Raw genomic sequence first — 19,232 nt, forward strand, 5'->3', positions numbered from 1 at the left:
GCCACCTGCACCCGTCCGATTGCTGTTTGACTGCCTGGGCCTGACATTACTAATTATATCTGCCCATTATTTCCTCTGACTGCAGAGATGGTTCTGCTGGGTCAGACAATTGAACTAAGAAACAACAGCCAGAAAAAATTTAAAAAACCAGTAGGGATGGTGGGGTTCATGCTTGCCTGAGGCCAAAAAGCCCAACCCAGCCCAGACCATCCTGCAGCCAGACCATGGCCTCATGCATTGGAAGACAATCAACAGCACCAAAAGAAATGATATCACGAGCCCTGGTGTCTGGATCAGAAAATTAACAACTGGTTCAACATAGTGCACACATCCCACAGCAGGCAGGCCCAAGAAGAAGAGAGCAGCAAACCTCAGGGGGTTTGCCAGGGCAACTCCTAAACACACCAATAACTTGTCAAAGTCCCCAAACTCCCATGGATGTCAGCACAATCCTTTCCGTGGATACCCCAGTGCTGTCAAGGCCCCTTGAGGATGGAGACTTCATGGCACCATCCTGAGTGCATGCTCAGCCTTCTCCTTCCCCAGAGTTGGGGCACTGCCTGACCTGAGCTGCCTGCTGGGCCACGGAGACCCAGATCTGCTGCAGGGACTGCACGGCTCTGCCCTGGGCACCCAAACTGGCCAGGTACGCAGACAAACCTCTCTTGGAAGGTGGGAATGAAGAGGAGAGTAACCCCCCCCAGCCCACTGAGTCTGAGGCTCCAGGTGTGCTTATCCCTGGATGGGAACTTCTGGCAGGTCCCTGCTGCAGGTGAAGCTCTGGGGCTTGGAGAGCATTCTCTGACTTTTTAGCTCCAGCAACACTTGCTAACTATCCTGAATCATAAAGGAGAGCAGGGAGGGGCTGCTGCTGACTGGGAAGAGTCTCACAGAGCCAAGTGGTCTATTCCCTGTGCAGACACTAGTGTTGCACCAGAGACACACTTGGCCCTGCAGGTTTAACCACATTCAGGAGGAAGACAATTTTCCTGTCTATCAGTATATCTCCAAATGTAATGCAGTCTAATGAGACAACACAGATTGCTGGTAAAACACGGCACCAGCACACCCTGGCCCTGCTCCAAGGGCTTTATCCCACTTTATGATGCTGGAGGACGTAACCCATCGCAGATAAGTGATATCAGCAGCTTTATCAGAGCCCAGTACCTGCATCCCCTCACGCACCAAGGAATGCATTTCCCCACCATCCAGAGCAAACCACTTGGTCTGCCAGCCTCCCCCAGACCCAGCAGTGGTTTCTGGCAGCCAGTGAGCAGTTTATAGCCCCAAGCAAGTGCTGACCAGCTGAAATCAATGCAGAGCAATGAAATCAGAGGAAATGACCTGTAAACAGCAGGAGTGATTCCAAATGAACCTGCAATTTAGATCCATTGTTTGGTCTGTTTGCTGGTAGACTGTATATGTGGTAGCTTAATTACTTGTGTATTTGCCTTGAGAAGGACAGCTCTAACAGTGGAAGATTTAAATCCAGCTCAGGAGTTTCTGCTTCACTGTCCTCCTGCTTTTCTCTGCTGCCCAACCCCATTAACTGCTGTAGTATCTCCCTGGATTGACTGTACAACACATTTGGGGGAAACTGGAGCCTTGCTGGAGTCATTCCTTCCCCGTGAGCTAGGAAGGAATCAGAATTTCATCCTCTGAATCCACTGAGTACAGATTCTTAATTTCTTTGCATTGAATAACCCCTGCCTTAGGCCCTTCTGGCTAAGTCCAGCCTCAGGCAGAGCCCAGAGTAAATCCTCCACCACCACAAAGTCGGCAAGTATTTTTTACCACTTTTACTGCCTTTGCTAAATTGGGAGATCTGGGAATGATCAGGACTTATCTTGGTTATCTGAGATGGCAGCGGAAAGGAGAGATCAGACAGTGCCTGCTCAATCAGCCAGCACTAAAGGAGCTATGTTATTTACTCAGCCTTATCTCCTAAGGACAATTTCACCAAACTTGCTAAATCTGCCCAGGAAGAACAGACTGAAAGGGCTCGATTGTTTTTCAAAGGCCCTAGATTAAATAACAGAATTGGGGATTGGAAATATCATTGAAGTCCAGAGCAGACAGGACTCTGGAAAGGCTCAGCTGTGGTGGTGGGTAATACAGTGAGATGAGAACTGGGGAAGATCTGTTCTTTATGGGCCTTGAACCAAGGAAATGCATGCACCAATTGACTCAATTACTGCCTGTCTCAGGAAGGCTTTCAGGCTGTTTCTTAGGATCAACACCAGAGAGTAAACCCAGATTCATAATCTTGCAGAACCAGAGCAAAAGCAGTGTCTGATGGTGTCGTGCAGTGTCCTGTCGCTGCTGGGCAGGGACTGGGAGCGCTGCCCAGGGGCAGGCAGGGGGCAGGGGCTGCAGGGGCGCAGGTGTCAGCTCGTCTCAGCTCATTCCCTGTGCCGTGCCCACATCACATCACGATGGCGCTGCCGGGGCTCTGACACACTTTGCTCGCTGATGTGGCCACCGAGCCACGCGCGGGTCCTCGCTCCAGCCCCGCGTGTGGCGCAGATGAAAAGGCGAATTGATGTGCTCCTGCCAGGCTGCATCCGCGGCATTCCTGAGAACCGTTCCAGCAACGCTTCTTCTCTCACAGAGCAGCTTTGCCTTGCACTTCCCGGGCCTCTTTCTGCCAAAAGAGAGAGGTCTTGGCTTGCAGGACCCTGCCACAGCCCCTCAGAGATGCTGGTGCAGAGCAGAGCACCTTCCCCTGCCCTGTGCAGGGGGCTGTGTTTATCCATCCCCCCCGGGCTTCTGGAGCACCCCAGCACCCGTGCCCTGGCTGGAGGGTGTCGGGAGGCTCTCAGCAGGGCTCTCTCCACTTTAGACAGAGTGATTCCTCATCACACTCTCTTGCACTGGTTTGTGCCTGAATTGCTCTACTCCCTTTCTGGTTTGCCTTTCCAACTGACGCTCACTTTAATTGGGATAAACATCGCAACTCCTCCCACGACAGGCTTCTGTGTCAGCACTCTGGGGTTCCTCTTTCCTGCCTGCTCTCATCTTGACCTTCCCCTCCAGGAGGATGTTCACACGCTGCTGTTGTTTTGGGGCTGAGGCGCTGAGCTGGAGCCATCCCCTTTGCAAACCCCTCATTGACAGCCCCTGGTCAGTGTCCCACTCAGCCAGGGCCCCTTCACACAGCAGGTGGGAGGAGAAATATCAGAGTAAAACCCCACGTGGGAGTCACAGTGCTGATGTTGGGTGACTGCAAATCACTGCTGTATCCTCAGGGGCTGCAAGGAGATGTACCTTCGCTCACACAGAGTCAGGAGCTCTCTGGGGTGTAACATGGTTCTGGGGACTGCCATGATGGGGAGGAAGTGGCCTCAGTCTGTGCTGGGAGTCCCAGCCCCTGCACTGGACTGGGCAGCTGCTCATCCTGCCCGGGAACCAAACCTGGGAAATAGGCAAATGACACCCCACATCTGATGGTTATGTGATGGTGATGTGATAGTAATGACACAGCATGGATTTGGCCTGAAAAATTCCCCAGCAACTCGACCAAAGTGGCTCTTTGAAGATGTCCTTCTGTCTGCTTTCGGGTAGCTGAGCTGCCCTCGAAATCCTCATGCAGCAAATACCTTTGTAGGCACCTTCCCTGTGCACGTTCCATCCAGAGCCTCTACCTCCAAGCCACTTCTCCCAATCGTCCCCTCACTCCAAGGGAAGGGTGGGAAGGATGCACTGTGATTTTCCAGCCAGTGGCAGGGATGCATCCCCGAGGAAGATGAGGTGACTGGAGTGGGAAGCTTCTCAGCACAAAGCAGATTTGCCATCTCCAGCCACTTTTTGAATTTAGATCTTGCTGTTACTTGCAGCATTTTGGCTCACAGCGGTCAGCTGGGAAGGAAGGGGTTACTTGGTGACCCTAAGGAAAACCCAGAGCTTCCTCTTGCCATGGCAAGGCACTGAGAGGGAAGGAGATTCTGGAGGTTTGTGCTTTCTGCTCTTTCCAAGGGGCATATTGGAAGAAAGCCATTGACAAGGCAGCTGCCAGGGAAGCGGCTTTGCTTTGTGTGTTTGTGTTTCTGAAACTTTTAGTGGAAGCATTTAATTCTGGGGAAAACCAGCATTGTCACTCAAAACCCCACAGCTGTGCCAGAAAAGGTGGTTTGGGGAGGAAATAAGACACTTCTTGAGAAAACAGACAAAAGCAGCCCAGCTGAAGCTGGCAGCCCACTCGGGAGCCAGGGAGCAGCAGTGCAGGGGAGTGGGATGGCTGTCCATCTTCCCAGTCCATCAGAACTGGGAGAGCATCCTGGCATCCCAACCAGTCCATCCCCAGGGGCTGACCTGCACTCACTCCACCCCAGTCCCTGCATCCCTGCTCTGGCCTGGCCCCTCTCAAAACTTCCCAAAATCCTGTGGCCTCTGTCTTTGCTCCCTGCTGGGATGGGGATCACAGTGGAGGAACCTGCTGTGTTTTGGTGTTTTCCTTGGAACGCAGTGACTATTTTGGAGAAAAAACAGAGTCTCTGTCATGGAACACCCCAGGGTGAGTCACGATCCCTGGGTGAAGGGAAGGAAGTGACTGTCTTAAAAAGAGGATATCTAGGGTCTCTGGGTAAGCACTGCCCAAAGTGACAGGAGAAAGCAGCTTGGAAAACTCTTTGGACGCCCATGCGCGTGTGGGCCTGGCTGCATCCTGAAGGATTCTTTGTGAAAAACCACGGGGAAAATTCCAACTTGGGAGCAAGAAGCTGGAAAATGAGGATTTTCTTGGTTTGGACCCTTTTCCTCGTGAGAGCCACAAGCACAGGTCAGGCAAATCCATCTCAGGGGTTCTGGCAGAGCTGTGGAGAGGCTGGGGCTGAGGCAGACCAGGAAGCTCACTGTGGTCATGGCAAAAGCCCAAACTTTTCCTCTGGCAGTTTCAGGGCGGGATCTCTGAGATCTGCTTGTTCCCTGCCGTGTGAACGCTGGGAATAAGGCTTTTCGCTCTCTTAATAACATACACTCGTGATGGGGGGTCTTCTATAATGACTGGGGACATCTCACCTCACCACTGCTCACCAGCATAGTGGGTGCACAGGCAGAGCCTCCCTCGGGCTGTACCCCCAAGAAACCTTGTGGGGTACACAAGGGGGATCCTTCATGGTTCTCTGAGGCAATGCCAGGATGGGTTTACAGCACCTGTCTCTGTCCCCTGCAGGTGGCCAGGCAGTGACAGGCCCCAAGCAGGTGACAGTTGAGCAGGGCAGCTCACTGGCAGTGTCCTGCAGCTACAAGCCGCGCTACAAGCTCAACTCCAAGTACTGGTGCCGCAAAAACTTCCTCCGGTTCTGTTTGACCTACATCCAAACCGATGGCTCAGAGGTGACAGTGACGGGGGACAGGGTGTCCATCAGGGACAATCACACAGCACACGCATTCACGGTGACACTGAGCAGTGTCACACTGGAGGATGCAGGCCGGTACTCCTGCGGGGTGAAGAGGAAACTGGGGATCAACCGGTGGCACAGCACCAAGGTGATGGTCTCTGCAGGTAACACAGGGCTGGGAGCAAAGCTGGCTGTAAACTTCCCCCTTTTTCCTCTTCCTCCTCCCCAGTGCTCAGGGTGTTGCCTAGATAGCTCCATCTCCACCCCCTGCACCTTCATGGTTGAAGTCTCAGGGCAGAGACCCCTGGTCAGGGTGCACAATAGGGGGTGTGGGGGTCTCCAAATTGCTCTGATTCTGTTTCCTTTACAGCTGTTTCAAACACAACTGAGGACAGCAATGCGAGCCCAGTGACAACCAACCCTCTGTGGCCCAGGGACTGTGGGGAGCTTCCAGTGCTGTGAGTCAGGGCTTGGGATCTGGGCAAGCCCCCAACAGCATCCCCTGGCCAAAACATTCTTTTCCTATGCATGTATATCCCAGCGTGGAGCCCCCAAAGAGCATTCTGGGGTCAAGGCAGGCAGCTGGCAGACATACAACTGCCCCCATCCTCATTCCCCAGACCTTACTAAAGCTCTAGCATAACCACCTTTCTCCTACACAGGTCCCAGCTCAGTGTCATCCACTTGCTGCTGCTGCTCCTCAGCATCAAGGTGCCCACGGCACTGGCCGTAGCTTGTGGGGCAGCCTGGATGAGGAGCCGGTGTGGGAGCCGTGGCCAGGAAAACCCGCAGCTCTTGGAGGTGTGTGGCAGCACCAGGGCTCGGGGCTGCCCACCCGTCGCAACCACCTGGGAGCCCCAGGGATGCCCTCGTGCCTCCCCGGGCCCCGCCCTGCTGGGGCCGTGCCACCCGTCACAGCCGGCCCGTGCCGGGAGGTGCTCGGCTCCGGGTGCTCCTGCCCTTGGAAAGCCTCGGCCCCTCCTGGCAGCCCCTGCGCTGGAGAGGGAAGGGTTTGGGGTGCAGAGAGCCTGTGTCTGTTGAGCTGCAGCTGCCAGCTGAAGACAATTTTGCAATAAAGGCTGCGTATCCTGCAGGACCTTGTCTGCTTGTCTGTCTGCCCATCTGCTCCTTCTTTCAGCTGCAGCAGTGCCCGGGATGCCCGTGGCAGCCGATGCTGATGCCCACACCTGTGCGGGGACATGCTGCATTGTGGCTGGGGGGGGCATGGGGTCACAGGGGCCGAGCAGGCACCTGCTCCACCATGGCCCAGCTGAGCTTCGTCACGGGGAGAGGAGCCCTCAGCCCCAGGAGCCTCAGCCCTGCCACCTCTGCCTGATCCACCAAATGCCCATCTCCAGCTGAGCAAGAGCCAGGGAAGAGTGTCCTTCCACAACTGTGCCCCTCACGCAGCAGCTGCAGGCATTGCAGACACAGGGAGAGGCCTGGAGGGACCTGATCAGAGCATGGGGCTCCTGAGCCACAGAGGGGCTGTGCTGGGAACAGCCTGGGGGCATGTGCTGGCAAGAGAAGTGGCTGCTCACGGCCAGCTGCAGCGGGATAAGAGGCTGGGGTTCCCCATTGCATTCCCATGGGAAGGACAGGGTGGCCATGCAGGAGCACTGCCCAGCCTCGGGGATTGTCTGGGGTTCAGGTGCTCCCTGTGCCGTACTGAGCTACCTCCCCCACGGAGTGCCCTGCCTGTCCAGAGGGGCTGGGCAGTGCGGCAGTGAGAGGCAGGCTGTGTTCTGGCATGGGGGCCATGCTGGAGGAAGAAAGGGGAGCCCCTGAGGGAGGGAGTGCACAGGGGACAGTGCACAGCAAGTGCTCTCAGTGAGCAGGAGAAGCTGCAACTGTAGGAATCAGAAAGCGCCATAATCTTGCTGAATCTCCAGCGGTAACGGAGGTCATAGCAGGGGCAAAAGAGGAAGCAAAACCACAGAGACACCAAACGAAGAGGAGCAGCAGGGCTGTCTCGATGCATGGCCCAGGCTGCCCTGTCCATGTGGCTCCTGCTGCTGTTTGCCTGGGCACTGCTGCCAGGGAGGGCTGAGTGGGCTGCCGGGGCTGGAGCCCCGCACTGGATCCAGCAGAAGGAGCAGGACGTGTCAGTTCTGAAGCGCTCCTGTGAGTCCGTGTGTCTCCCCAGGCTGCGGGGCAGTGACAGGGCCTGGCAGGGTGCTGGGCTTCCTGGGGGAAACCCTGTCGGTCACCTGCACGTACGAGAGCTGCCGGGAGACATTGTCAAAATTCTGTTGCAAACCTGCTACAAGTATTCCTCCTACCTGTGCTGGGGACTTTGTCATCAGCTCGGAGTCGAAGCCTGAGGTGCAGCAGGACCGGTTCTCCATTCGGAACAACCACACACACTGGGCATTCAGGGTGACTGTGGAGGGTCTGGCCAAGAGGGACACAGGCACCGTCCACTGTGGGGTGGGAACGGGATTATTGCAGTTTGAGGAGATTGCTGATGTGGAGGTGATTTTATCCCCAGGTCAGTTCTTGCACATTCCCCGCACAGCAACAATGACCACAGGGTTGGGGGGCTGGGGCCAATCTAAGGCAGGAGGTGTCAGCCTGAGTGTGGGGGATGGAGGGGGACAAGGTGTCCATGTGGCACCCACTGCATTTGTCCCTCCTCATCATCTCCAACCCAGACAAGCACACACACCTGTTGTTCACAGTGGCTGTGGAGGGTCTGGCCAAGCAGGATGTGGGCACCTTGTGGTGAGGGGTGTGAACGGGAATGTAGCTGCTGGATAAGAATATTTCTTTGGAGGTGATCGTGTTCTTGTGTCAGACTCTGCACGTCTCCCTCTCAGCAACAGTGCGGCCGTGCTCTGGGTCAGCCTGCGGGACCGCTGAGCTTCCGCCGGGACCCCACGGCCGCGGCCGGTGCCGCTCAGCCCGGGATTGCCCCGGTCCCGACGGCGCGGGCGGGAGCGGCAGCAGCGGGGCCCCTCCGGGCCCTTCCTGCCTCTCGCCCCCGGCTCCAACAAACGCTCCCCGACACCGCCCTTTATCCCCGCCTCCTCTCTCCGGCGGCCCCCACTGTCCGGCAGCCCCGGGGGTCCCCGCGCTCCACCCCAACGGGGCGGGCGTTGCCGCGGGGGCGGCCGCGGGAGGGGCCCGGGCTCCGCCGAGAGGAACCGGGAGCGGCAGCAGCCCGCTGAGCCCCGGCTGAGTCCCGGAGCGGCCATGCAGCTCCTGCCTCTGCTCGCCTGGGCGCTGCTGCCAGGTAAGGCTGCGCCGGAGCTCCCGACTGCCGCAGCGGCCCCGAGAGGGCGGCCCCGACGGGGGCAGGTGTCGGAGCGGCGGCAGCACTCCCGCGGCTCCGCGTGTGTCCACAGGCTGCGGGGCAGTGACGGGGCCCGGCACCGTGCAGGGATTCGAGGGCGGTTCCCTCTCGGTCACCTGCACGTACCCGCCGGGCCAGGAGAAGAAGCCGAAATTCTGGTGCACTCCAGGAGCATTTTATACCTGTGATGAGGACATCATCACCACCTCGGAGTCGAAGCCCGAGGTGCAGCGGGGCCGGTTCTCCATCCGGGACAACCGCACACGCCAGGCATTTACGGTGACCGTGCATGGTCTGTCCAAGAGGGACGAGGGCACCTTCCGCTGTGGGGTGCGAACGGGATCATTCCGGTTGGATGACAGTGCTGTTGTGGACGTGATCGTGGTCTCAGGTCAGTCCCTGCACGTTTCCCCCATGGCAACTGTGGACACAGGGTTGGGGGGCTGGGGCCAATCTAAGGCAGGAGGTGTCACCCTGAGCGTGGGGGGTGGAGAGGGACGAGGTGCCCGTCTGGCACTCCCTGAATCCATCCCTCCTTCCCATCTGCTACCTCGGCTCTCCAGCCGGAGCAACCACACACACCCCTGTTGTTCATAGTGGCTGTGGAGGGTCTGAGCAAGCAGGATGTGGGCACCTTGTGGTGAGGGGTGTGAACGGGAATGTACCTGCTTGATGCGAGTGCTGCTTTGAAGGGGATCGTGTTCTTGTGTCAGACTCTGCATCTTCCCCCCACAGCAAGAGTGACCCCCACGTCGCGGGACTGGGGACAGACTGCAGAAGGAGGTGTCACCCTGAGTGTGACAGGGACACGGTGCCCGTCTGGCACCCGCTGCATCCATCCTTCCTCCGCATCTGCAACCCCGACGCTCTCGCCGGACGCTCCGCAGGGGACCCGCGGCACTTTCCGCTACTTCCCAGTGCTGGCCGGGCTGCAGCTGCTGGCGCTGCTGGCCATGAGCGCGGCCGTGCTCTGGGTCAGCCTGCGGGACCGCTGAGCTTCCGCCGGGACCCCACGGCCGCGGCCGGTGCCGCTCAGCCCGGGATTGCCCCGGTCCCGACGCCGCGGGCGGGGGCGGGAGCGGCAGCGGCAGCAGCGGGGCCCCTCGGGGCCCTTCCTGCCTCTCGCCCCCGGCTCCAACAAACGCTCCCCGACACCGCCCTTTATCCCCGCCTCCTCTCTCCGGCGGCCCCCACTGTCCGGCAGCCCCGGGGGTCCCCGCGCTCCACCCCAACGGGGCGGGCGTTGCCGCGGGGGCGGCCGCGGGAGGGGCCCGGGCTCCTCCGAGAGGAACCGGGAGCGGCAGCAGCCCGCTGAGCCCCGGCTGAGTCCCGGAGCGGCCATGCAGCTCCTGCCTCTGCTCGCCTGGGCGCTGCTGCCAGGTAAGGCTGCGCCGGAGCTCCCGACTGCCGCAGCGGCCCCGAGAGGGCGGCCCCGACGGGGGCAGGTGTCGGAGCGGCGGCAGCACTCCCGCGGCTCCGCGTGTGTCCACAGGCTGCGGGGCAGTGACGGGGCCCGGCACCGTGCAGGGATTCGAGGGCGGTTCCCTCTCGGTCACCTGCACGTACCCGCCGGGCCAGGATAAGAAGCCGAAATTCTGGAGAAAACACAAACACTTTTTGTTGTATTGCTGAGGGCAGCGAAGTTGCGGGCTCCAAGCCCGAGGTGCAGCGGGGCCGCTTCTCCGTCCGGGAGGAGCGCACACTCCGGGCGTTCCCAGTGACTGTGGAGCGTCTGTCCCAGGAGGACACTGGCACCTTCCTCTGGGGCGTGTGAACGGGAATGTACTGGTTTGATGACAGCGCTGCTCTGAAGGTGATCGCGTTGCCAGGTCAGCACTTTCGAGTTCCAGCAGGTCCAGCCTGGTTGTGTCCTCTTACAAGTGCTGGGAGCGCAGGCTGTAGTGGGGCAGCCTGGATGAGGAGCCGGTGTGGGAGCCGTGGCCAGGAAAACCCGCAGCTCTTGGAGGTGTGTGGCAGCACCAGGGCTCGGGGCTGCCCAGCCGTCGCAACCACCTGGGAGCCCCAGGGATGCCCTCGTGCCCCCCCGGGCCCCGCCCTGCTGGGGCCGTGCCACCCGTCACAGCCGGCCCGTGCCGGGAGGTGCTCGGCTCCGGGTGCTCCTGCCCTTGGAAAGCCTCGGCCCCTCCTGGCAGCCCCTGCGCTGGAGAGGGAAGGGTTTGGGGTGCAGAGAGCCTGTGTCTGTTGAGCTGCAGCTGCCAGCTGAAGACAATTTTGCAATAAAGGCTGGGTATCCTGCAGGACCTTGTCTGCTTGTCTGTCTGTCCATCTGCTCCTTCTTTCAGCTGCAGCAGTGCCCGGGATGCCCGTGGCAGCCGATGCTGATGCCCACACCTGTGCGGGGACATGCTGCATTGTGGCTGGGTGGGGCATGGGGTCACAGGGGCCGAGCAGGCACCTGCTCCACCATGGCCCAGCTGAGCTTCATCACGGGGAGAGGAGCCCTCAGCCCCAGGAGCCTCAGCCCTGCCACCTCTGCCTGATCCACCAAATGCCCATCTCCAGCTGAGCAAGAGCCAGGGAAGAGTGTCCTTCCACAACTGTGCCCCTCACGCAGCAGCTGCAGGCATTGCAGACACAGGGAGAGGCCTGGAGGGACCTGATCAGAGCATGGGGCTCCTGAGCCACAGAGGGGCTGTGCTGGGAACAGCCTGGGGGCATGTGCTGGCAAGAGAAGTGGCTGCTCACGGCCAGCTGCAGCGGGATAAGAGGCTGGGGTTCCCCATTGCATTCCCATGGGAAGGACAGGGTGGCCATGCAGGAGCACTGCCCAGCCTCGGGGATTGTCTGGGGTTCAGGTGCTCCCTGTGCCGTACTGAGCTACCTCCCCCACGGAGTGCCCTGCCTGTCCAGAGGGGCTGGGCAGTGCGGCAGTGAGAGGCAGGCTGTGTTCTGGCATGGGGGCCATGCTGGAGGAAGAAAGGGGAGCCCCTGAGGGAGGGAGTGCACAGGGGACAGTGCACAGCAAGTGCTCTCAGTGAGCAGGAGAAGCTGCAACTGTAGGAATCAGAAAGCGCCATGATCTTGCTGAATCTCCAGCGGTAACGGAGGTCATAGCAGAGGCAAAAGAGGAAGCAAAGCCCCAGAGACACCAAACGAAGAGGAGCAGCAGGGCTGTCCCGATGCATGGCCCAGGCTGCCCTGTCCATGTGGCTCCTGCTGCTGTTTGCCTGGGCACTGCTGCCAGGGAGGGCTGAGTGGGCTGCCGGGGCTGGAGCCCCGCACTGGATCCAGCAGAAGGAGCAGGACGTGTCAGTTCTGAAGCGCTCCTGTGAGTCCGTGTGTCTCCCCAGGCTGCGGGGCAGTGACAGGGCCTGGCATGGTGCTGGGATTCCTGGGGGAAACCCTGTCGGTCACCTGCACGTACCAGACCTGCCGGGAAACATTTTCAAAATTCTGGTGCAAACCTGCTACAAGTATTCCTCCTACCTGTGCTGCGGACTTTGTCATCAGCTCGGAGTCGAAGCCTGAGGTGCAGCAGGGCTGGTTCTCCATTCGGAACAACCACACACACTGGGCATTCAGGGTGACTGTGGAGGGTCTGGCCAAGAGGGACACAGGCACCGTCCACTGTGGGGTGGGAACGGGATTATTGCAGTTTGATGAGATTGCTGATGTGGAGGTGATTTTATCCCCAGGTCAGTTCTTGCACATTCCCCACACAGCAACAGTGACCACAGGGTTGGGGGGCTGGGGCCAATCTAAGGCAGGAGGTGTCAGCCTGAGTGTGGGGGATGGAGAGGGACAAAGCGTCCATGTGGCACCTGCTGCATTTGTCCCTCCTCATCATCTCCAACCCAGACAAGCACACACACCTGTTGTTCACAGTGGCTGTGGAGGGTCTGACCAAGCAGGATGTGGGCACCTTGTGGTGAAGGGTGTGAACGGGAATGTAGCTGCTGGATAAGAATATTTCTTTGGAGGTGATCGTGTTCTTGTGTCAGACTCTGCACGTCTCCCTCTCAGCAACAGTACGGCCGTGCTCTGGGTCAGCCTGCGGGACCGCTGAGCTTCCGCCGGGACCCCACGGCCGCGGCCGGTGCCGCTCAGCCCGGGATTGCCCCGGTCCCGACGGCGCGGGCGGGAGCGGCAGCAGCGGGGCCCCTCCGGGCCCTTCCTGCCTCTCGCCCCCCCGGCTCCAACAAACGCTCCCCGACACCGCCCTTTATCCCCGCCTCCTCTCTCCGGCGGCCCCCACTCTCCGGCAGCCCCGACGGTCCCCGCGCTCCACCCCAACGGGGCGGGCGTTGCCGCGGGGGCGGCCGCGGGAGGGGCCCGGGCTCCGCCGAGAGGAACCGGGAGCGGCAGCAGCCCGCTGAGCCCCGGCTGAGTCCCGGAGCGGCCATGCAGCTCCTGCCTCTGCTCGCCTGGGCGCTGCTGCCAGGTAAGGCTGCGCCGGAGCTCCCGACTGCCGCAGCGGCCCCGAGAGGGCGGCCCCGACGGGGGCAGGTGTCGGAGCGGCGGCAGCACTCCCGCGGCTCCGCGTGTGTCCACAGGCTGCGGGGCAGTGACGGGGCCCGGCACCGTGCAGGGATTCGAGGGCGGTTCCCTCTCGGTCACCTGCACGTACCCGCCGGGCCAGGAGAAGAAGCCGAAATTCTGGTGCACTCCAGGAGCACTTTATACCTGTACTGAGGACATCATCATCACCTCGGAGTCGAAGCCCGAGGTGCAGCGGGGCCGGTTCTCCATCCGGGACAACCGCACACGCCGGGCATTTACGGTGACCGTGCATGGTCTGTCCAAGAGGGACAAGGGCACCTTCCGCTGTGGGGTGCGAACGGGATCATTACAGTTTGATGCCAGTGCTGTTGTGAACGTGATCGTGGTCTCAGGTCAGTCCTTGGGGGTTGCGGGTCCCCCTGGTCCAGCATGGATGTGTCCCCCTCCAGGTGCTTGCAGCAGGGGCTGCATTGGGGGCAACCTGGAGCTAGTGGGTGCCCATGCAGGTGGGACAGCCCCGGGATTTGTCACCAGAGTGCAGTAGGTGCCACCACCACTCATTCCCTATTCCCAGTTCTCTCCAGAGCCCCTTCTTGGCACCCCAGGATCAGTCACCTCCATTTTTGAGGTGCACTGTGCTCTCTGTATCCCATCTTCTTCCTCATTAGCTCTTGCTGGCCTTGTCTGTGCCCTCCTTGCCTTACTGTATAACACTGGGGAGTTCCTCACCCCACTGTGCTGCCCCATTTCCCTCTTGGGACAGGCAGTGCCTGTGGCACCAGGCCCTGGGCTTAGGGAACATCCCTCTCCATTGCCTTGCCAGGGATCAGCCAGCATGGCAGCACAGTATATACGTGGGGTTGTTGTGTTAGTACTAAACTGGGCATGGGGTGCCCAGACCCCCCTTTCTGCAGCGTGAATCTGTTTTGTGCATGTTTTGGGGGGGACTGAGACTGAAAAGCCTTGTGGGCAAGGGAAAGGTCTCACACCCCTCCGACCTCAAGGTGTGTCCTCTGGATGTGGCAGAGGGGACCCAGCTTCTCCTGCTGTGACAGTATATGGGTCACTTCTGACTCACTGCAAGACCCACAGCATTTTCCCCCACAGAGATCAACCAAGCCTCTCCTCTTTTTGTTACAGCTTCTTCCACACTCCCGTCATCAACCTCCACCACCACCACCACATCCCCTGATCTCTCTCACTCTGTAACAGGCTGCACACGGGAAGTTTCCCAGGAGGAAAGTGTGCCATCGACATCAAATCCCTCCACCCCTCAACAGTGAGTAGCAGCTCCTGCCTACAACAGCCACTTTCCTCCATCAGCTCTTTGGTGCAGCTGGAGCCCTGCAACCATCGGGCTCTTCACACTTCCCTTAAGGATCCAGACCTCCTGTTTTTGCCTTTAGAGACCACTCCACATGGAAAAATTCTTCCCTGTGAGAGTGGTGAGGTCCTGGCACAGGTTGCCCAGAGAAGTTGTGGATGCCCCATCCCTGGAAATGTTCAAGGCCAGGCTGGATGGGACTCAGAGCAATGTAGTGGAAGGTGTCCCTTCCCATGGCAGAGGGTTGGAGCTGGATGATCTTTAAGGTCCTTTCTGATCCAAACCATTCTTTAATTCTGTGACAGTAATTCCAGTGCCTCTAGTCACATGACTCTGGCAAAGCCCTGTTTGTCCCCTGTCCATCTTGCAGCTTAAGCAAGACATGAGTTATTGCCGTGGGAGAAGTGGTTTCTGCCTGCAGCACTGACCCCATTTCCTTCCCCAAAACTCAGTGAGACTTTTTGTGGGAAGCCAAGTGCTGCCAGTGCCCTGTTCTTCTTTGTAGTTACACACAGCCCCACAGAGATAGTTAACAAAGTGTGAAACCCGAGTGTTAGATGTTCTCCCCTTCTCTCCTGCCTGTGGGAGGTGATGCCAGCAGCAGATGAAGCTGAGACTCCCCATCAGCACACTCAAGGGCATGCTGGCTCACTGACCTTTCCTGCTTACCCATTACCAACAAGGCTAACAAAGAGTGGAGTTAAAACAGAGCAAACGCAGGAACCCATCCTTAAATCACTGAAGACGCAGCAGCTCTCAGACCTGAGCGTCGTTTTGCTTCTGCAGTTTTTGGTTTGCTCTGCTCCATGCCCAGCTGGCAGCCTGACCAGCCCATGCCTGCTGTTCTCCCTCCCAGGGCAAGCCCTGCCATGCACAGCTACTCCCTGTGTCACCCACAGCCACTTCCTGCAACCCTGCTCCGGGCTGGTTCCTCCTGAGAAGCATGACAACATAAACACTTTCTTTTCTTGCAGCTTGAACGTGGTCGAGCACATCCTCACTCCAGCCATCGGCGTGGTTCTTTTTTTGCTTGCAGTGGCTGCTGGTGTTCTGGTAATACTCTCCAGGAAGAAGAAGAAGGGTGAGTGAAGTTGTCATGGCCACACACATCCTGTTTCTGTACCAGAGCCTGCTCTGCTTCACTTATTTTTCCCTCTGTATTTCGTTTTTTCCCCTCATTCCCTTCCTGATCCATCCAGTTCCTCAGTCCATCATTGCGACCTCCACCAAGGAGGTCTCCTTCCTTCGAGGGAACAGTGTGACCACCCCATGGGTGTTGTTCCCTGGGAGCAGGGAATGACAGCCTTTGGTGTGGCTGCTGCCCAGCACAGAATCTGCTTGAATTTGTCTGGGCACCATCACCTTCTCCAGATGGGCTCACTTGCATGGGCCAGGCTTACACTAGGCTTGGTGCGAAGTTTAAGGCCAGTGTGAAGGATGGGGAAGGACGGGAGGGGACACTGCCAGCTGGCGGGTGGAGCTGGCTTTATTTGAAGAAGTGGTCCAGTTTAGACGGCTCATGGAGTGTCAGGTTCTTGTCCTGCTTTATGGCAAGATTTGCAGTGGCAGTGCAGTTTCTCATTATGTTTCTTTTCCTCTGTTTTCACTCATGTCCAACCACATCCCTGCTTCATCCAGCCCTTTCTGGAGCAGCCATAGAGATGGACAAGACTCACAGTCTGTCGCTTACAGTAAGGAAAACCTCATAAGTTCTTGGGATTCTGTGCCCCAAGTTCACATGGAGAGGGGAAACATTGCACCCCGAGCTGCCAGAGCTGCTGCTTTCAGCCAGGTTCATGTCGCTTTAGGCTGGGAGGGATCCTGACTATTGCTGAGTATTCCCTGGAAAGGAATTTAGGATTGAACTGAGAGGTTTCTCTCCAAGCCTCTCCAAGGGTGGGAGCTGCTTCTCTGGGTGAAACCTGCAGCAAAGCACACCTGAAGTGGCTGCAGGGTAGCTGCTCCTTGCTTACTGCTCGGAATATATTTTCTGGTATTTTCTGCCGGCTTTTGAGGAGGGGCTGGTGTCGCTAGAATTTCCCTGGGAAATGCTGAGCCAGCCCTTGCTTCAGTTTTTATTTCCACCCAGTGCTCCTGCAGCCGTCTCAGCACCCATCAGGACAGGCAGCAGGGTGGGAGATACTCCCACCCCTGTGGATGCAGGCAGGGAGTGGCAGCAGGGTAAGAGCTCATCCTTCTCCATCAGAAAGCAGATACCTTGAACTATGCGGACATCAACCACGACACGGGCACAGCTGAGAGCCAGTACAGCAATGCTGAGGCTTTCCGCCGCCTGGAAACCCCCCCAACAGAGTACATGGAGGTCAGGCAGAGTGCTCAGGTAGGAGAATGCCAAGCACTGCCAAGCTGGAGGCGGTGGGAGGAAGGCTGGGCTGGGTGGGTGACAGAACAGTCAGCAGGATGGGCTGGGTGGGGAAGAAGAGGGCTGCAAAGGGAAGTGCCAAACTGGGGTGCAAGTGACCCTGGCTAATGTGGGTTCCCTCTTCAGTCCCTGTGGCTGCTCCTGGGTGCTTAAGCATCCCAGAGAGGTTCCAGCAGACAGTGTTTATCTGGATGTGTTTGCCTCACAAAGGATGTTTTTTATGTCCCTCATTTCCCAGCCTTTGGAAGAGGACAGAGAGGCGTTATATGCCAGGGTGCAGAAGCCCATGCCGCGGCAGGAGCAGATCTACACCAATGTGCCATCAGCTCCACGGGCCAGTGAAGAGCTCTACAGCACTGTGTGCAGCAGATGAGCAAGCACCCGGCCCCACGGGCTGTTCCTGCTGCCAGCAGCACCAGGGGGACTTGCCCAGAGGACATGGGGTTGGTGTTCTGCTCAGGCAGGAGCCGGCTCGACAGCAGAGCTGCTGCTCTCCGAGACTTGGGTGTTTCTTTGAAGCAACGTCAGAGAGGATGAGGTTGTGTGGAGGCACAGAGAGAATTGAAGATAAAGTCATCCCTTTGCACTTGGAGTCCTCATGCATACAACAGTGGTGCTGGGAATAAAACTCCCCCTTGAAGTGGGGTAGTCCAGACCAGAGACCCACCAGGCAGGGTGTGGGAGAGGTGGGCAGGGAAGGTGAGGCTGGGCTGGGGGTTGTGGGTGGGCTGGCTCCCTGTGCTGACCACTCATCCCACTCACTCCTTTGGCTGCATTGCTCCTGTGGGCTCATGCTCCCAAACCCACTGGTCACCTCAGACTGACATTTTTTCATGCTGATGCCAGCTGGCAGCTCCTGGGAACCAGGACTGTGGGAAATGTTATATCCAAGTGCATTTGCTCGTGTGGAGGGTGAGGTGTATCAGGATTTGGTGCAGAAGTGGCATCTCCCCCAACCCCTGGTCCCACAGGCACCCAAGGGGTTTGCTCCTGCTCTTTCTCTCCCTGCACCCCCAAGGACCCCCAGCCTGGAGCACACAGGTGGATCACCTTGCTCTTTTCTGCTTTGCTGGTAACTATTTTTCTGGCACCCACTAAATACCTTCTGTGTGCAGTGTCGCTGCTTTATCAGTGACACCGAGAATCTGATAGCATTGCCTGCGGTGTGTGGCTGTGTTTGTACAGCAGGTTCCCACCTGCTAAGGGGTATATTGTAGAGTGTCACCCTGAAAGCAGGTCCTGCCCCTTGCTGGTGCCCAGCTGGGCTCTGGCAGTGTAAGAACTCAGATCTTTAAAGACAAGGAGTCTTGGGGCTCCAGCACAAACCCACAGCCCCGCCACCAGCTGCTGCTGCAGCATCACTCCACACTGGAATACTCCATGGAGTCTTGCCCCTGGCATGCTGGTGCTCCTGCTATGAATGTTCACTCTTCTCCTGCCCAGTGCCAGGCAACTCATCCATCCACTCCTATGAAATCCATAGGGATGGATGTCCATTTGTGATGGGCTGGGAGCAGAAAACCTGAGCTCTTAAACATACATGGCTGTTTGCAAGTGGTTTTGCACAAAGAGGTGAATTTTCCTTTGCCAGTGGGAATTTGGGCACTGTCGCTCTCTGCAGCCAAGCTGGTTTCAGGGCAGGCATGCTGATTTACACCACAACCAGGAGGAAGTTGAGGTGGGAACTTCTCACTCTCTACAAATACCTGACAGGAGGTTGTAGTCAGGTGCAGGCCGGTCTCTTTACCCACATAACAAGCAACAGGACAAGGGGAAATGGGGCCACAAGGGGAAACAACTCCACGGGTTGTGCCAGTGGAGGTTTAGATTGGGTATTAGTGAAAATTTCTTCACCAAAAGGGCTGTCAAGCCCTGGAACGGGCTGCTGAGGGAAGTGGTAGAGTCACAATCCCTGGAGGGGTGTATAAGATATGTAGATGTGACATTTGGGGACATGGTTTAGTTGTGGCCTTGGCAGTGCTGGGTTAATGGATGGTCTTGATGTTCTTAGAGGTCTTTTGCAACCTAAAGGATTCTAGGTAGGGAGCCTTTTCTTGCTGGTGTGGAGATGCTGAGGCAATCTTGCAGCCTTTAGCCCTTGAGGCATGGACCAGATTGCTCCTGTCAAAGGGGAAGCCCTCCCAGAGCTCAGCAGGCTGCTCAGAGCCCTTCTGCAGCCTGGGAAGACCCCTCACCAAAACCTCTTCCTCTTAAAACCCTCAGGGGCATGGAGGCTGCAGTGTTCCCCTGGCTTTATCAGCAGAATCTGCCCACAAAGTTCACAGGGGATCATGGAACTCCCGGAAACTGCTATCACCACCCAGCCACTGCTTCCTATTTCCTCTGCTGAAGTACTTCCCCCCCAGCAGCCTTTACAGGGGAAAGGCTGAGAGAGCTGGGTATGTTCAGCCTGGAGAAGAGAAGGCTCTG

At 58.1% G+C, this 19,232-nt stretch overlaps 2 protein-coding genes across 6 annotated transcripts; both read left to right on the plus strand.

Moving 5' to 3' along the window:
• Positions 1–4,172: 4,172 nt before the first annotated feature.
• LOC104694368 (CMRF35-like molecule 8) lies at positions 4,173–6,435 on the plus strand. 2 transcript variants are annotated; one of them, XM_039562318.1, is made up of 4 exons: positions 4,173–4,777; positions 5,171–5,487; positions 5,710–5,797; positions 6,002–6,093. In XM_039562318.1, exons 1-3 carry the CDS (start codon positions 4,639–4,641, stop codon positions 5,749–5,751), a joined length of 498 nt encoding a protein of 165 aa, XP_039418252.1. In that variant the 5' UTR covers positions 4,173–4,638; the 3' UTR covers positions 5,752–5,797; positions 6,002–6,093. The 2 variants fall into 2 exon arrangements, with proteins under 2 accessions (XP_039418252.1, XP_019146215.2); XM_019290670.3 differs by having other exon boundaries at positions 4,576–4,777; positions 5,171–5,503; positions 6,002–6,435.
• A 1,724-nt stretch (positions 6,436–8,159) lies between these two features.
• LOC104694367 (CMRF35-like molecule 5) lies at positions 8,160–17,455 on the plus strand. 4 transcript variants are annotated; one of them, XM_039562548.1, is made up of 8 exons: positions 9,370–9,608; positions 12,641–13,036; positions 13,149–13,487; positions 14,236–14,374; positions 15,394–15,500; positions 16,058–16,110; positions 16,626–16,760; positions 17,041–17,455. In XM_039562548.1, exons 2-8 carry the CDS (start codon positions 12,997–12,999, stop codon positions 17,173–17,175), a joined length of 948 nt encoding a protein of 315 aa, XP_039418482.1. In that variant the 5' UTR covers positions 9,370–9,608; positions 12,641–12,996; the 3' UTR covers positions 17,176–17,455. The 4 variants fall into 4 exon arrangements, with proteins under 4 accessions (XP_039418481.1, XP_039418483.1, XP_039418482.1 ...); XM_039562547.1 differs by lacking the exons at positions 9,370–9,608; positions 12,641–13,036; positions 13,149–13,487 and adding exons at positions 8,160–8,574; positions 8,687–9,025; XM_039562549.1 differs by lacking the exons at positions 9,370–9,608; positions 12,641–13,036; positions 13,149–13,487 and adding exons at positions 8,160–8,574; positions 8,687–9,025 and having other exon boundaries at positions 14,308–14,374.
• Positions 17,456–19,232: the final 1,777 nt, after the last annotated feature.

The sequence above is a fragment of the Corvus cornix genome, chromosome 18 (assembly GCF_000738735.6).
Source record: "Corvus cornix cornix isolate S_Up_H32 chromosome 18, ASM73873v5, whole genome shotgun sequence".
Taxonomy (NCBI): Eukaryota; Metazoa; Chordata; class Aves; order Passeriformes; family Corvidae; genus Corvus; species Corvus cornix.

Coding starts and splice junctions, on each gene's coding strand:
- LOC104694368 (XM_019290670.3), top strand. CDS start 4,639: ATGCGCGTGTGGGCCTGGCTGCATCCTGAAGGATTCTTTGTGAAAAAC. Junction 4,778..5,170: donor CGTGAGAGCCACAAGCACAG/GTCAGGCAAATC, acceptor TGTCCCCTGCAG/GTGGCCAGGCAGTGACAGGC. Junction 5,504..5,709: donor CAAGGTGATGGTCTCTGCAG/GTAACACAGGGC, acceptor TTTCCTTTACAG/CTGTTTCAAACACAACTGAG.
- LOC104694367 (XM_039562547.1), top strand. CDS start 8,535: ATGCAGCTCCTGCCTCTGCTCGCCTGGGCGCTGCTGCCAG. Junction 15,501..16,057: donor CTCCAGGAAGAAGAAGAAGG/GTGAGTGAAGTT, acceptor TGCTTCATCCAG/CCCTTTCTGGAGCAGCCATA. Junction 16,111..16,625: donor CTCACAGTCTGTCGCTTACA/GTAAGGAAAACC, acceptor CTTCTCCATCAG/AAAGCAGATACCTTGAACTA.